Source organism: Siniperca chuatsi, linkage group LG13 (assembly GCF_020085105.1).
Source record: "Siniperca chuatsi isolate FFG_IHB_CAS linkage group LG13, ASM2008510v1, whole genome shotgun sequence".
Taxonomy (NCBI): domain Eukaryota; kingdom Metazoa; phylum Chordata; class Actinopteri; order Centrarchiformes; family Sinipercidae; genus Siniperca; species Siniperca chuatsi.
Window position 1 is genome coordinate 23,718,176 of NC_058054.1, and position 17,592 is coordinate 23,735,767.

The window sequence follows — 17,592 nt, forward strand, 5'->3', positions numbered from 1 at the left end:
AGGTCTGGAGTGATGTGGACACTGATGTCTGCCCTGGGCCATCTACAGTCTGCAGCTGGGCTTCACACCACCTCTTAACTGAGTCACAACGGGTACAACACTGGCCACATTCTGCTCTGAATTACTTATCTAGAATGCTAATACTAGTAGCTGCTTGTGCATGCATAGGCCTGCATATAGTATTGATGATTCAAAAAGAAAAGGGCATAATTATTGGCTGAGTCACATTATAAAGGACTGCAAAAGGTTCAGTATACACCAATGAGGTTGCCTAACATTTGGTTAAAATAATAGCATTTTTATGGAACATGGAAATTTGGTGACAAGGGGAATGACATGTAACAATGTCCCTGTCTGGACTTGAACCAGGCATGTTACAATTACATGGTCAGCATCTGAAATCCCTAGGCCAATAGGACACACCTAGTAAAAAAAATTATCAGGGTTTTCCTGCTTCAATATGGCAGCATGTGCAACTGATGTTTTGAAGTTTTCTTAAATTTCTTTCCATACTGATGATTAAAGCTAGGGTAGGTAACGTTGAAGAAACTAGCAAGAGAGCTAGATTTTGAAAGTATCCAACCAAAAATCATTTCATTCAGGCTGACTGACATGATTGGATGGATTTATTACAGGCCCTGCAACAGCCACAGATACCAGATATTTTTCAGATATGTTTTTCAGAGCATTTGATTTATTTATTGCTGTTGTGATGTAAATTTCAACAAATATAACAAATGAAATACTTTACCTACCCTACCTTTAAAGTTGTAAACATTAAGATTTTCAAGAAATCAAACCCAGTTTTTGATTCTATTTATGGTCTGCATTTTCTTCCTGCAATCGCCATTCCACGTGTTTACATTCAGTAATTACCTCTATAGTTTTATTGGTAGTCCGCCATTCCCTTGTGGATTCAGATTGCCAACTTAAACACGTTTACCGTTTGCTCTCTTACAGCCGTATCAGAGCGGTATTGCTGTAAGCAGTTGCTCTTCTTCTGACAAAGTTGCTACCCAAGGAGTGTTTGCTGTAGTATTAAACCACACTTGCTGTTACCACGGTAACCACAGGTGTCACCAAATCAACTAGGACTGAAATCTTAAGGATTACAACTTTAAATGACAGTCATAGCCTTGCTTGATGTAGTCAGGATTATTTTAACTGCAAATATATGTATTAACATTAGAATTTCAGTAGGTTAAAACATTTTCAATATCATGATCACTTCACGTGTGCCATGATTAATTGTTTTGTTTTGAGTAATTACAGCAACTGACTTGGCTTTACTCTGAGATACTCAAAATGTTTCCTGTATTTTCAGTGCTCTGTGCAAAGGATATAAGTTAATTAACCAGTAGGAATAAATTATTTGTAATTATCACCACAGGACCAAAGCACAGAGAGAGAGAGAGAGAGAGAGAAAGGGAGATAAAATCTTGTATGTTAATCAAGCCATGATGAATTGTCCATGTTCATACAAACACGGACTCTTCATGAGTCCCCTGTGCATTATTTTCATACACACACACACACACACACACACACAAACAGCACAACAGAGTGGGTGGAGAGGAGAGAATTAATTCTATGAAGTGAGTTGGCAAGGAGACACTGTATGTAGATAAGTGGCGGGGGTGTGGATGGTGTGTGTGTGTGTACATGTCTATGTGAGTGTGTGTTTGAGTGTGTGAGAAAGTATGGGATTAACTGACCAACATTATGTGCATACGTGAGACTGTGTGTGTGTGTGTGTGTGTGTGTGTGTGTGTGCAGAATGCCAAGCAGAAGTATTGTTGTGTACAATGTACTCAGCAAGGTGTTACTGTGTGTGTGTGTGTGTGTGTGTGTGTGTGTGTGTGTGTGTGTGTGTGTGTGTGTGTGTGTGTGTGTGTGTGTCTGAGAACATAAGTAGTGTACTATTGTCATCCTGGTCGCAATGACATATCTTAATCTGCTTAGTTAGTGGCCAGGGGTCTTTAGCTAACGGATTATCAGCCAGATTTGAGTAATAGACTCCTCATTTAGCTTTAATGCGTTTTGCATAGAGAGCAACCTCCCCTCATCACTCTTTAAGATGAATCGGCTTTCCAGCTCCAAGATAAAGGGAAAAAAAAACTTATTAAGATATTAGTCTGCCAGCAACTGCATAAATCATAACATTTTGCTAATGGAGGCAAAGTTAAAACACTAACACAGCCTCTGTGTAGTGTGTAAGAACACTTCAATATGCACACATACACACTTAGGTAAGCAAACATACACATGCATATTCCAAATTAGTACCCTTTTTCTTAAATTCAGCTCTCCATTACATGGCTTACTTTAACCCTTACTCCATGCGTAAACCTAATCCTAATTCCAGCCCTCATCCTAATGTGGTTTCCAACCTTTTTGGCTTAAAGGAATAGTTTGACATTTTGGGAAATATTATTATTTACTTTCTTGCCACAAGTTAGATGAGAAGATCAGTCACATTTTAATACTGTATCTGTACGCTAAATATGAAGCTAGAGGCACTTAGTTTAGATTAGCATAAAGACTGCAACACTGGGAAACCGCTAGCCTGGCTAGAAAAATATGTGCGCACAGTACGTCTAAAGCTGACTAATTAACACAGAATATCTCATTTGTTTAATCTGTACAAACACAGAGCGTTACGTGTTAGAAGGATTTCTTGGCCAGGCCAGGCTAGCCGTTTTCTCTTGCTTCCAGTCTTCATGCTAAGCTATAGGCTCATCGAGATGTGAGCTGTATAGTTTCTCTGTTATTATGCCTATAATTTTTCAGTCAGTTTTTTGCATTTTTCAAAGTTGACTTTTGTCTATAGCTGCATCTGCCAGCCCTCTGTCTGTCTGTCCAACCAAAGAGTGATGTTTTTCCCCTTGTTTTATTTAAATATTTTTTAGAGGCCTGGAGAGGTCAAATTAACCACTAAATTACAAGGAAAAAGGCAAAGATTAGACTCAAATCTGAATCACCTTGCAGCCCCTCAGATTTATTTTTCAACCCATTGCTTGGGTTCCCGACCCCAAGGTTGGGTACCACTGCTCAACCCTGCCTTCCTAAACCTTATCCTGAGTCCAATTTAAATGCTAACCCTAAATTCTTAAACAACGGATGGCCTGCAAATTGTACTCATTTGAGGATTGTCCTCATTTTTTAGTATTATAAGGGATATTTAGTCCTTGTAAGTGTAAAAAAAAATAACACACACACACACACACACACACACACACACACACACACAGTGGGATATCCTGTAAATTATACAAAATCCTGACATAAAGGTTCCCTCAATTTACATCTGTCTCTGTCCACACTACCTGCAGGAGACCTACAGCTTTCCTCTTTGTTCTAAGGATCATTTATCATCTGATGTTCACGACATTATTTCACCCACCTCAGTGTTTTATCAGAAAATTATTCGTCATTTTTTTGCTTTGATAAAATTTTGGGAATACAGGTACACATTAATGTCGTCTTCCTTCCTGAGCAACATTAATAAATAGATGTAAACATGATATATTTCCATTCAAACTGAAACAAATAGATATTATTAATCAATGATTGGAAAGTATTTGTTTTGAATTGTGCAAAGTAATAATTGCTTGTTTTTCAAGAGCTTGTATTCCCATATTGCTGGATTTTAGACCTTCAAACTCCTGTATAATCATGTAAAATCATCTGAATGGAGATATAAGTCTTCAGTATTCTAAGGTTGAATGTGTGTGTGTGTGTGTGTGTGTGTGTCTGTGACACTTACTATATGTTACTTTTAGACACACCTCATTAGATTCTTCCTTCACACCAATGTGTGTGTACTTGTTTATTGTAAACAAGTGAAAGATGCATGTAAAAAAAAAAAAGATGCATGCCACAAAATCCAGTCTCTCATTCTCTCTCACACACACATACACAAGGACACTCTCACACACACACACAGATATTCACCCACAAACAAACACAGACAAAGCAGCCCAAGGCCTACCGTTGCCATCATACACGCGACTTGGCCTGTCTGTGTGACACACACAGTTTGTTTGGTAGTTTTAATTTGACAGGGCTCTGAATAGAGCCTCTGAAACACACACATTCACACACACACACACACACTTTCTCAGACCTACACACACACACCTTTAATTTGACAGCGCTCTAACAAGAGCCTGCTGCTTGTCAAATGTTCTCCAGTGGCAGCAGGGATCCGCAGAGCCGAGGGGGTTCTGTTCAAGGACATCTGTGAAGAAACACACACACACACACTCCTCCACTAACACACACTCGCTTTGAATAGGCTGAGAGAGGCAGCCTGCTGCACCACACGATGGGAGAGAGGCTGCACACATGCTGAGGGGTTTCTACACTGCTGTTCCTCTCACTCTCCATCTTCCTCTCCCTCTATGTCTCTCTGTCTTTTTTTCCCTTTATCTAACATTCCATCGCTTTTTTTGCCTCTTTTGGTCTTAAGTAGAGGGCTGAGGGGCTGAGATAGACCAGGTGAGAGTTTGATGATGGCTCCCTGTCTGGTCCACACACACACACACACACACACACACACACACACACACACACACATCAATTTTCTCTTCATTCTTCAACCCAGAACACCAGGAGACGGATGGGACTTTGGTCCTGATCCTCTGGATTTCATCCTATTGAAGGTGTGTGTTTGTGTGCACTTGTGACGCATTTATTCCTCTTTGTGTGAGTGCACTTGTGTGTGTGTGTGTGCGTGTGTGTGGGAGCTCTCATGCTGTCTTGGACTGGGCTTCCACGAGACACTTTGCTCATTAGACAGAAGAGAGGGTGACTTGAGTGACTTCTCGTCGGCTCCCCGCTCAACTTGATCACAAGGCCGGTCCTGTGGAGCGAGAGAGAAAGGCAAAGTTTCGATGCCGTGTGTGTCGCCTGGAAAAGACAGCGTGACACACCTGGGTATGTGTGTGTGTGTAAAAAGAGATAAGAATGGGAGTACTATAAAGATTATGAAGAGGGATGCAGTAATAAAAAAAAGTGGGCTATCTACAGTATTTATGTATGTATCTATCAAATTAATACACATCCTAGCACAAAAAAACCCAACTTTAGATGAAGAAACATAAATGAGTTCCCAATTTTGCAAATACTGTACTTTCTTATTGCGTTACTGCAGACTAGAATGAACAGGGAAATTCCCCCCAAAAAATGTATCGTGATCATTGGCCATAAAATCAAAGTATGTCAGACTTAAAATCAAAATGTCAAACATTATACAAAATCACTTCAAATCACCAGAGAAAGAGGCACAGAGATTTGCCATTAGATCATATCTGTTACTGTGTGTGTGTGTGTGTGTGTGTGTGTGTGTGTGTGTGTGTGTGTGTGTGTGTGTGTGCCTGTCAGATAAAATACTGCACGTCCACAACCAATGATCTAGAAAGGGGGTTCACAGGGTAGCATCCAAAATGTCAACATGTACATAAATACAAACATTTCTTTTCAATTCGGAGTGACATTAAATGAAGGGAAATAAATTCCTGAGAATAAACAGATTTCTGGAAGAAAGTTCATTTTTTGGCTTTGCATGATAACCAGTAATCCAAAGTGCAGAGGGGAAACATTGGCATGTTTTAAGGTTTTGATTGTATTTTCCGATAAAACTGGCACTGATGTAACTCCGTACTGAAGATGCTCGCAGGTCTTGCAATGATGAAAAGCCACTCGGATTATTTGAATCCTGTAAATCACAGCTAAAAGTCAATGTGTAAAGCCAAGGTCTATGAAACTATCAGTGTGGGATAGAGAACATAGACGATATGTTACCGCTTTGCCAAGTGCTACCACTTAATACCATTAATCTTGGTCCCCCCCCCCCACCCCCCATTTCTCTCACTCCATCTCTGCGTTGGAGTGCTCAGCGTCCTCTAAAAGTATGGATCTTGACCGCAGCCATTTTCCGCAGAAGAGGGAAAGGCTAAAGAGAAAGCGCTGACCCCTCTTCGCCGCAATTTTCCCCTCATCAACTTGTGAGACTTCATTAACTTCCATGGGGTAATTTCTTCTTTCAGTGCGTTTCTGAGAGGGGGGTGTTATGACGTTTTCTTCCCACCCATCCATTCCCAGCTCTTCTATTTTCTTGCCTTTATCTCCCATCCTTAACTGAAAAGACTCTGACCTGAGTGCCATCTGTAATGTCAGAAAAATTACAAGAAAAGGAAAGGTATGATTTTAGGAAAGCTATATAGGCTACCTATTCACATTAAGATGTTATTTCTTGGTACACAAATAAACATTCATCTTTCCTTTTTTTACAATTAAAAGCAGCACAAAAATGCACAGACATAGCTTCTGAAGGTAACATTTCACAGCCTTTATGCCTCAAGAGCCCAGAATAAAATATCCATTGCTGAACCTGATTGTAGTCGGCTTGATGCTCAGCGGAGGCCTTAGTGAGACGCTGCATGGAACTGTGAGTCAATGCTGCCCTCTTCAGGAATATTATGGATGAAATATCACTCAGATATTTGTATTTGCCTCATGGATGGTCTGGGGTTCAGCATACAATCTACCAAACTCTGTGTATTGATTGTATTCAATCACTGTACATGAAATATGATAGTTGCTATGACATGGTGGTACTTTGCTAAGTTGCGTGGGTATTTTATTGTAAATCATGCCTATTGCAATGTGGGTTCACAGTCATTTTTAACCCCTTGTCAGTGAGCCAACACTGATCCAAAAACATTACATGTATTGTTTGGCTTGTAATGTAATCCAGTAAATAAATGTAAACCATAGTGTGTAAACCACAACAGATGTTTTTTTCTTGGTTGCGCTGTAATATTTTTAGAATAACAATGTACCAAATGACAATGTAAAAACTATGTGACTGTCTGAGGGGTCACTTATAGTGATGAACCTACAGAGAATTATCACCTGAATGTGCAGCTCCCCTCAGCTTTAAGGAGCTTTAAAGTGAGTTTCAGCTCATTGTTTAGCTGTCCGGCCCGCAACTTTACTATTTTGGTTCACTCTCACTGCTCTCATCGTGTCGTTTTCGCCAGCAGGAGATAGCTGTGAAAAAGCTCTAAAAATCCACTGTACACTACCTGCTCAGCACCAAACGGCAGACAGACAAAGCTAGCTGGTGAACATAGCGGAGCATTTAGCAGCTAAAGAGCCAGATATTTCCTTCAGGAGTTGGTAGAAACAGAGCTAAAAGAGTGTGAATATTGGACTTACATTCATCAAGGCTCCAAATGAATAAAAATGTTGCTCTGTAATGCCAGATGTGTAAGGAACAACTGTTTGCTAACGCATTTGCCGTATAAAGGTGATGATATGTCAGTGTTGTGTTCACAACTTGTTCCCGCTGCCCCAAGTGGCAAAAAATATCCACTATCGCAGGTTGATAGCTGCATTCCATTCAGGTGTGCCAGTTATGTTATTAGTTTCACCTGTGCTTTCCCTACTGTAATAAATCAAAATGTCTGCCATTGGAAAGTTCTGTGATACAGTGCAGTAACCTACAGTAGATGCAGGGCTGAAAAGTAAGTACATTTACTCAAATACTACATTTGAGTACAGTTTTGAGGTGCTTGTACGTTACTTAAATATTTCCATTTATGTGCAAACCATTTGTCGTCTTTTTTCTTACATTCTGTATTATAACTACATTGTAAAACTACAACAGTACAACAGTATTTGTACAAGTCTACTTTACTTGATAGTGGTCATGCCAATAAAGGAAATTTGAAAATTAGCTCCACTTTGGCCAACTATTATATTCAAATGCAGTTTACATATAATCAATGATATAATACATATAATATGTGTATAATGAGGGGACAATTTTGAATAATACGTACTTTGCTGCTAATACGTCTGTACTTTTGCTTAAGTGGAATGTTCAGTGCAAGGCTTAGTTTTACATTGTAGAATTGCGCATTACTTTTGCTCAAGTAAAGGATCTGAATACTCCAGTACTATCTAAATGTGATTCTGTTTTTCGCTATAACAAATACAGACATTTCCAATCTTGCAGATGTTTTTGAGGTCACAGTAATACAGTCTGTGATACATCTTTCTGTAAAGATAAATCAAAGATAACAGCATTTTGTGTAGCACTTTGATTCAGAGTGAACAGGGCGACCATTGAGGACTTCCTATGTCATAGAAACAATCCAGAGACCACCAGCAGGATCAGGGCAGCCTGTCTCATATGCACTCCAGTAAGCGATGTTCATCTGTCTGTGCCGATATGTAAACTTTCCTCTTTCCTCCAAGCAGCTCTACATGATACATGAAGTGCCAGGGCCTGGCCTGGCGCAGAGACAAATGCCAACCACTCGCTCTTCCAAATGTCAAATCTGACATGTCGTAGACATTCAATAACCATCCCTGCTGGACCAATTCAGAGTCACGCTCTTCAAACAGTTCCTGATGTCTCATGATGAGAGTGGAGGGGAAATGGCTGGATTTTTATCTGCCTCTGGGTATGAGATCTCATAGACACCTTGTCTTGATGTCTTCCCTTCAATGAAGCCCTCTCGAGATGAAGTTTATTTCGTACACAAAGTGAGTCCCTCTGGTCATGGAACACGGTCAAGAGATCAACTGAAGTTAAAATGAAACAGCCCTCATAACTAATAGAAGAAAGAGTTGATATAAACTTAATTTTAATTAAACCTAATTAAAATGGTAAAAATGCTTTGTTTTGACTACACCCCGTCCACGGTTCAGCACTGTAAATGAACAATAAAAGCAGGACTCACTACTGTTCACTTTACATTTTAAACTGAAATGTCAACTTACATATGTAGACCATTATCACCACATTTTGTGTGTCGGATAGTGTATATTGTGCGTGTATATTACTAAATTGTTTTCAGAATTCCTGGATTATGTTCAGAGACAACGTTTCTTGTAGTGAATGAAACAGAACAGTTCTGCACAGAGGTAGTTGGGTAGATGGTGGGAATACAAAGTGCAGGACTGTGACACCAGAATCCAGACTTCTGTGGTTAGAGGCAACAAAAGCACTTTGGTTAAGGTTAGGGAAAAGATTGTGATTTCAGTTAAATGTCAATAACGAGTGGATAGTGTATAGCAAGATAGCCTATTTTGGCAGAAAATAAATCACTGTTGTCAGTGAATATATTGCATCCATATATTTTAGAGATTCCCAGAGGCTGAGATATTATGCTTTCAAAATGTATTTTCATCTGGTTTATCATACCCCTCCATTATACAGTATATAACACCAGTATTTTTATTAATAGAGCTAGTGGTGTTTAACTACTTTCCTACTGCATTTAAAGTTATACTCAAGTTCTTGATTTTCCAAGGAGCATTTGGAATCATTCAAAATAAATAGGCTGACATACTTTTCTATGAGCATTCTGATTTATTGAAGGCACATCAGTTAGAAAGATCACAATAGTTGTGCTGGGCATATACATTCATTGTCTATCACCTTTTTTCTTGAACTAAGTCAATTGTGTATAACATATTAGGGCTGGGTATTCTACAATTTCCGGAACCAAAAAAAATCAAAAAGGCATTTACTGTTTAAGGCAGCAAGTTTGAGACCTTTTTATTTTGAAAAAACAACATATTATGCGATTAATCTTTTTTTTTTTTTTTTTTTTTTTTACAGTTGACTTCATTGTAAGCACCCTTGTGATTTCATTTTAATGACAAATTGTGAGATTAAAACCATAAATACATTGCAAATTTTATAAATAGAAGACAGATTATTTTCCAATACCCAGCCTAAGTTTTAGAATAACTACAACTAACCTATAATGCATCACATTCCACAGCAATATTAAATACCATTTAAATTATCCTAAAGGATTTATTTTCCAGTGTAAAGCAATAGTTTGTATTGTTATTTTTACATATGGTATATGACTGTTGCAAAAACATTTGAGTAGGCAGGGTTAGGCCTTTGTGCCACACACTTTAGGGCTATGTGAATTACAGTGTTTCATGTGGCTGGTTTTCCCGACATGGATTAAGCACAGTACACATAGACCACATCTGTGGAACCTTCCCATTATGGTGCACAATGGATGGAAAAACATTTCCAAGATCTTGTACTAGTTCAGCTCAAATTCCAGCTGTCTTGCAAAAATCTTCAGCCTCATTTTCTAAATGATTTTTCAGATCACTTAGAAGAAGTTGTCTGATTTTCTTCACCTCTCTTCGAAAAAATCTGGAAAAGACTGCTTAACAGAGGGTTAGCAAAATCTTGTGAGTTCTCTCCAAGTTTCATTGATTCTGAACCTTCTGTCTCTTCTTTATCTCAGTCCCTTCCAAGTCCTTCATGCAAGCAACCAGGAAATTGCGGCACTTAAGAGCATACTGCTCAGGAAAATCCCGGAAATGACCAACATGGGGACTGGAAACAAAATCAAAACTGTCCACCGGGACGCCTCTCTGCTTCAGAGTCTCCACAAAGAGCTCGATGTCCCGGTGCCGGATCACCTCGTCAGCTCTGGAGTACAGGTAGAAATGAGGCCAGGCGGGCGGCCTCTCTTGCACTGCGTCATAGTGGTTCTTGTGGATGTACTTGGTCAAGGGGTACAGCACGACTCGCAACAGGAAAACAGTCACTGCGAAAAGGGCTAAGAGGACGTACCTTAAAACAGGACTTATTTTGGGCCCCAGGGTGGCCGTCAGTGCACGCAGGGCCCCTCGAACATTCCCACTACCTGGGGCACTGTCCACTATGGCCCCAATCACACACAGGGAGCTGAAATGTTTATCATTGTGCAACAACTCTATAATGTAACGGTACAGCATGAAGCCACCATTACTGAATGTGTGAAAGACAATAGGACTGTTCTCCACCTCATAGTCATAGAGGATCTCCAGCAACTTCAGGGCTGTACTGCTCAGCTCCTTGTAGCCAAACGACTCTGAGATGAAGACCGTCTTCAAGGGAGCTGTGTAACGGATGGTGACACATCCCTAAAAGTGAAGAAAACAAAGAAAGAAAGTGAAAAGACAAAGACAGGACGAAATGAAATAAGTAGATATGAGTTGTTGACAGGATTACCGCCTCTGTAATGCCCCAATGCTGCCAAACGGACAAAACAGTAAGCAGAATGTCTTGTGAGATTATCTTATTTAGTTTGAAACCTGTTCATTGTAGATGGAGCTGTATTTGGAGAGGTGTTTGTCTTTGCAACCAGCCCAACCCAACAGAATCACAACTGGCTCCTTTGTCCCCTGCCAGTGTCTCTCTGAAAACAAACCAGACGATAAAACAGCATGTTGTCACAGCAAGCGAAGCTAAACTAAGATAGCACGCTAAGCTAACACTCAGCAGAATTCCATTTTTCACGGTTTCTTTGTAAGATAATGTTAGCCTGTACGCTAAGCTAACTGAGTCATGAACATACAGTACAATGAAATGATGCTCACCCGACGTCCCCGCATCTGGGAACACGATATTGTAGTCTATTTCATCGTCTGCCATTTCTGTACGCGAGAGTATCAGCTGTTGTTCTCTAATAATGTTAATGTTTGGTTCATTTGGCTATTGAAAACAGGATGATAGACAAGCTACAGAGCGCTGAATTTAACAATGCCAGCTTGGAACAAATAGCTCAGACAGACAGGTCGATGGACTGTCACCAGTCTCCCTTCCCTACCGGAGCATTGCTTCTTCTTCGTGTGGTTGAACAGCGGATAGCATCCAGCTAATGTTACAATACCGCCCCCCTCTGTATAATAGTATTATATGTCGTTCAAATTGGTAAAATTCTTCATCATAGAATTCCATTCCATAGTCTTGTGTATGCTGTAGCTACTGATAGATATTTAGTGAATATAAATCATTAAAATGTAGACTTGGATTGTTGAAAATGAAAGATAACACTAAACAAAGTGGAAGAATAATTTGAGTATGATAACTCTGTGATGCTGTGAGTGTAGAGGCCTACTTCTGCGTGATACGATTTCACTTTTTGTTGAGTCCAGTCTGCATTAAGCTGGTAATATAGACTATAGGCTAATGAGTTACTACCTCCAAACCAGAATCTGAGGATTTTAGAAGATATTAGAAGATTGGGGGGGGTATAGTGTTATATAGCCTACGTAAAAAATCTGTAATTAGTATAAAGCAGTAGGCCTATATTTGCAGCATATTAATATTTTGAATATTATACTGAACTTATTAATATACAGCATCCCACATTTATTATACATCATCAGAGAATGACTGAAACTGCTGTCACTGTGTGAGGTGCACAAAGTTATTTAAGAAAAGAATTGGGGCTACATCTAAAACGTGTTTTTACTGACTATATTTTTTAATAGTTGATTGGAAAGGTTGCATTCAGTTACTCATATTTAGGCATAATAATGCCTCTGTAAACACATGAGAAAGGAAGTCCGGCCACTTAACACATCAACTGTGAACTCTGTAATAATCCTGCTGACAGACAGAACTCATTTGGATGATCCAGAGATTTGCTTAAGCAAAAACTCGGCCGCTAAATTATCTCACTGTTTAAACTTGGTATCTGTGTGGAACAGCTGATACACAAGCACAAACGGTCAATTAACCATCATCCCAGTGGGCCCGAAGATTTAGATTTAGCTTAATAAATGACGGTACCCGCTGTGCAAGCCATGCGTAAAATTGGAGACTGCAGATGCTGCACACATATTCCCACTGCTGATGCTACAGCTATTTATAAAAAAAAAATGACTTTGTACATTCTGCAAACAGTTGTGATTGACAGTGTTGGTAAGAATCATTCAAATGCACACTATTATATTTTCTTTTGCAAATATGAAGAGGTCTTGAGTGTGCGCGTCAGCCAAAAAGCCACGAACATAATGATTTCTGAGCAGATGGAAACGCTAATAAACATAATCTATTGAAAATATGGAGAACATTTGCCTCTGCAGTTTTGTAGGCTATCATGAATTCATAAACAAGTGACAAAAGTGTGTTTATCATCAGGCTGTATAGACACATTCAGGTGCTGCAAGAGTTTCTGACAGTCTATAGAGGCAATGACAGATCAAACACGTCACTAATCACACAGAAGGGATAATGATATGAGATGTCTATTATCAGGAATTATTGGACGGCGGGGAGGCCAGAACCGTCCGATACGCAGCGGAGTCCATTAATTCCTGATTATGCACACCTTGAAGGGCATTATCCCGCTTGTCTTCGTTTAAGTCTCGTCTCAAAACACATTTTTATCTGAAAGCATATCCTGATTTTACCTGAACTGGCTGTTTATTTGACTGTTTATTTTATTGCTTTTCTGTATTTCATGTGTTTTATTTCTCTATATTTCGTTATTTACTGTGTTATTTTATTTTTCTTGTTGTGAAGCACTTTGTACTTTGTTTTGATAAGTGCTCTATAAATAAAGTTTTATTATTATTATCATTATTATTATACCATGGTCACTTGCCAAAGATAAAAAATGAAGACTATTATTTATATTTTCATTTGTTTTGCAATCAAAATCTGAAATTTTTCACAAGCCATAACAAATTTATGTTAAATACTTTTCATTTTACTTTTAATTCTCAGGAAAGATTACAGAATAATTCGCTCCTCTGCTATGAATTTGTATGAATCTAAAAACTAATATTCATCAGTTTTCATTAATTTTTTGCCCCTGCCCCCCTCTGTAAAAAACGGGAATTCTTTCTAGTCTGAAATGAGCTTGAGTATTTCTTTCTACTCTCTCCATCGCTCATTCACTGAGGAGGACAAGGCGCGAGCGTGCGAGCGAAAATGCGCTGTACAGTGCCAGAAACAGGTTGTGATAACGAAAAGGAAAAAATGTGTGAAATTTTGTCATAAATCGGAAGAAATACTAGAGAATTGTGACTCAGGGAGGAAACCGGGAGAGGGCAATGAAAAACGGGAATCTCCTGGGAAAATCGGGAGGGTTGTGTGTTACAGTCACCTAGGGATGAGCAAGTACACCATTATCTGTATCTGTCTCTGTTCAACCAACTAAATAATCAGTTTCTGTCTCTGTTCAACCAACTAAATAATCAGTATTCGTATTCAGAATGGGCGGGGCTTAAACCGGACGTGGGTGGTGCTTAAACCGGAAGTGGTCGTGAATAACTGGAAATTGTTCATTTAAGCCTGAAATTGATATGGGTTGATTGCAGAAGTTGCTATATTCATTGATATATTTACAGAACAGCCTCAGAATTGAGCTTCGGAGCAATGTTTTTGATCACAAGAGTAAGAGAACTATTTACAGAACAAGTTCTTTTCCTAAAAGTTGCTATATTTATAGTACAGATATTGACACATTTTACTTTGATGAAGCTCGCAAGAAAAAAGTACATCATCTGTACCAGATACTAGTTTCAGCCGAGTACTCGCTCAACCCTACAGTCGCCATCCTGTGGTGTTCAGAGGCTGAGGCACTGAAGGACTACACTCATCTATACAGGCTGATACTTTTAGCATTATGTAGCAAGAGCATTCATTCAGAACGGTGCCAGTTTCACTGGAACTACTGGAACTACAGTAGGTGTCCATTGTCAGGAATTAATGGACACACTGCAGCCAATCAGAATCGAGCATTCACCCAGACCATGGTATAATAATTATCATCCATTTACCGTAAATCATCTCTCTCACGCACAAGCGTGTTCGTGCGTCAGTAAAAGCCATGGAAACAGAATGGTGACGTGACCCAAGGTGATATTAGAGCAACAGACCTTTGCAATTTCTCATTTGGGTTACACTTTATTTGGATGATCTGCCTACAGATAGTTTATAGAGCACTTGTAACTTTTCAACAGCTTATTAGTTGAGAATCAACAATTCAACGGTTTCACAAATAAAACCGTTTCCTAGGTTTGGTTAGGTTTAGGCACAAAACAACATCTTGCTTAGGGTATGTTCATGAATCGTCACATATACTCTATTGATAATCTGTTAAACATCTACAGACAAAGCAAAACAGTTGAAATGTTACAAATACTAATATAAACTATCTGTAGGCGCACTATCGAAATAAAGTTTTACCCTCATTGGCACTTGGACTTGACACAAGTTGACCTGATGCAAAACTTGTCTGCTGGAAAATGAACTCTTGGATAACTGAAAAACTGTTGGAAAACGATTTGTTGGAGAACTGAACAAGAGGAAAAGTGAGAAAAAAAACTTTATTGTAAAAGTGACCTGCTGCTGGGAAAATGGCTTTTAATGGACCTCCATGGAGGAGCACCTTCTGACCAGTCAGACGGTGGTTGAACTACTATGCAAGACTTCTTCTAATATCACACCTAATTTATTCATTTATCTTCCTGAGATCCTTAAAAACATTTTTTCAGTACAAAATTAGTCCTAAATCAATGTCAAGTGTTGAATTTTGAAGATGGACATTTAGTCAAACTGTGTGAAACACAGTTTTGATGGAAACAGACACACACGTTTTCTCGGTGTAAAATGAATATGAGATTGTAGGAATGTAAGGATTGTCCTGGGAAAGGTGTAGAATGTGTTAATAATGGTGTGGTGATTTGAAGGCATCAATTGCATCAAATGCAGGTGTAAACAAACCAGGGCCTGTTCTTCTATGTGGATAGTTGACTTTGCTTGTGTTGTGATTGTAGAAGCTTTGCTTCAAAAGTTCAAAGTTTATAAGATGAATTAACTATAATTTTCAGATATGACTCAAAACACAGCAACAGATCGATGTTGTTATGAGCCTGAGTGAAGGAGATAAAGTGAAGTACAAGTGTCTGACTGTTATTGACCTACAGCCAGAGCTGTTCTATTCAAGCATCACTCTTAGAGCTTGTACTCGACATTTTGCTATTTTCATTGCCTGCTTTGTGTTCACACAGATTGCCTGACTAAGATGTTGTAATTAGAAATGTTGCATAAATAAAAAAGCAGTGTGAACAGTAATTTCTATTCTAGCATGAAGGCAGCATCGCATGACTCTGGCATGTGTTCAAAATAACAGTAGCAGAACTGCACAATATTTGGTGTTACTTTTAGAGGTGGTAGTAGCACCTTGTGAGTTGGTGGCTTCTCCACAAGGTGCTTGTGATGCACCTGGTGCAGTACAGTATCCACAGTTAGTGTAGGTACATGAGAATATACATGGTCAAAAAGTTATTAATTAGGGGTATTGAACGCCCCGATGCTGAAAGGCCTAAAGAGAACAGGATCATCAATTCTCCACTGCCCCCTGATGACCAGGAAGAGGAGGAAGAGATAGACGTTGTTGGTGTTGGTAATAAGGATGTGCTTCAGGTGGCTGAGCCTCACAGAGATGATGGAGACGGTGAGAGGGATGATTGATCATCATTTTCATCATCATTGAATCACAATGATGATGAAAATGCCAGACCTCCCACTTCTCAAGTCCACTACGGAACTTTGGGATGGACTGGAGATAACAGGGTCCTGCTGCTCATATGCCTGTTTATTATCCTGTTCTCCATGCTGCTCCTTATACGTTTCCTTTCGATTTGCCTTATGCTTATCTTAATGCTTTCCTCCATGCTGCTCCTTTTGCTTTTCCTTATGCTGCTTTTCATACTGCTCCTAGTGCTTATCCTTTTGCTTGTCCTTATGTTGCTCCTCATGCTCCTCCTCACACTTTTCCTTATGCTGCACCTTATGCTGATCCTTTTGATTTTCCCCATGCTGATTTTTTTTGCTTCTCTTATTGCTGCTCCTCATGCTCCTCCTCACGCTTTATGCTGATCCTTTTGCTTTTGTTTATGCTGCTGCTCATGTTTTCGCTCATGCTTTCCCTAATGCTGATCCTGATGGTGGAATGGATGTTGCTGGTGTGGTTGAAGAGGATGGCATTGAGAACCCTGAACTTGAGGTGTTTGGTCTTGGTGATGCTGAGACCAGTGGGCCACTCTCCTCAGAGGAGTCTCTAGGATTCTTCAGCAGTGATAGCTCTCTGGAAGAAGACCCTCACTCTTCCTCAACTTCTGGCCTCCGTTCCTCCAGAAGGAGGAGCAGGGAAGAGAGCGACGAGGAGCAGGCTGCTGCTAAGAGGCTGAGGCGGTCTGATGAGAGCGACTCAGACCAACTCCACGATGGTCTACATGGCTGACAAGTCTCCGGGAATCATTTACCCTTCCTCACTACCACACCACAGGTATCACACCAAAGCATCTGGCAGGACGACTGCAGTGACCCTTTTTGTCACTGACGAGTGGCCTCTGTCTGGCAGGACCAGTGATTCCAGAGATACCCTTTGCATCTGGCAGAGCTGAAGCTTTTTTTTACGCTGTCAGTTTTTTTTTCCAGTTTCGAATTTCTGTTACTATTTTGGTGTGGAGAGGAGGGTTTTCAGATTTGTGCTAATTAGTAAGTGTTAGCCTATTAACACACTAAACTGAGATAGTGAACATGGTCAACATTGTACCTGCTAAACATCAGTATATTGACATGCTGAGGTTAGCATTTAGCTTAAAGCACTGCTGTGCCTAAGAGCCACTAGCATGGCTGGAGACTCTTAGTCTTGTTATATACAGCACCATGGTTACTGATATTGTCTGAGTGGGAACTACTGTATAACTATATACACTTTTGTTTTACTGTAACCTATACAGTCTGAACACACA

At 39.6% G+C, this 17,592-nt stretch overlaps 1 protein-coding gene across 1 annotated transcript; it reads right to left on the reverse strand.

Moving 5' to 3' along the window:
• Positions 1 to 9,368: 9,368 nt before the first annotated feature.
• tmem53 (transmembrane protein 53) lies at positions 9,369 to 11,689 on the reverse strand. Its single transcript, XM_044220084.1, has 3 exons — positions 11,416 to 11,689; positions 11,131 to 11,234; positions 9,369 to 10,959 (listed from the first exon to the last, which is right to left on the reverse strand). The coding sequence occupies exons 1-3, from the start codon at positions 11,468 to 11,470 to the stop codon at positions 10,258 to 10,260; spliced, it is 861 nt and encodes a 286-aa protein (XP_044076019.1). The 5' UTR covers positions 11,471 to 11,689; the 3' UTR covers positions 9,369 to 10,257.
• Between the last annotated feature and the right edge of the window lie 5,903 nt (positions 11,690 to 17,592).

Coding starts and splice junctions, on each gene's coding strand:
- tmem53 (XM_044220084.1), bottom strand. CDS start 11,470: ATGGCAGACGATGAAATAGACTACAATATCGTGTTCCCAGATGCGGGG. Junction 11,235..11,415: donor CCCAGATGCGGGGACGTCGG/GTGAGCATCATT, acceptor GTTTGTTTTCAG/AGAGACACTGGCAGGGGACA. Junction 10,960..11,130: donor GCTCCATCTACAATGAACAG/GTTTCAAACTAA, acceptor CTTCACTTTTAG/GGATGTGTCACCATCCGTTA.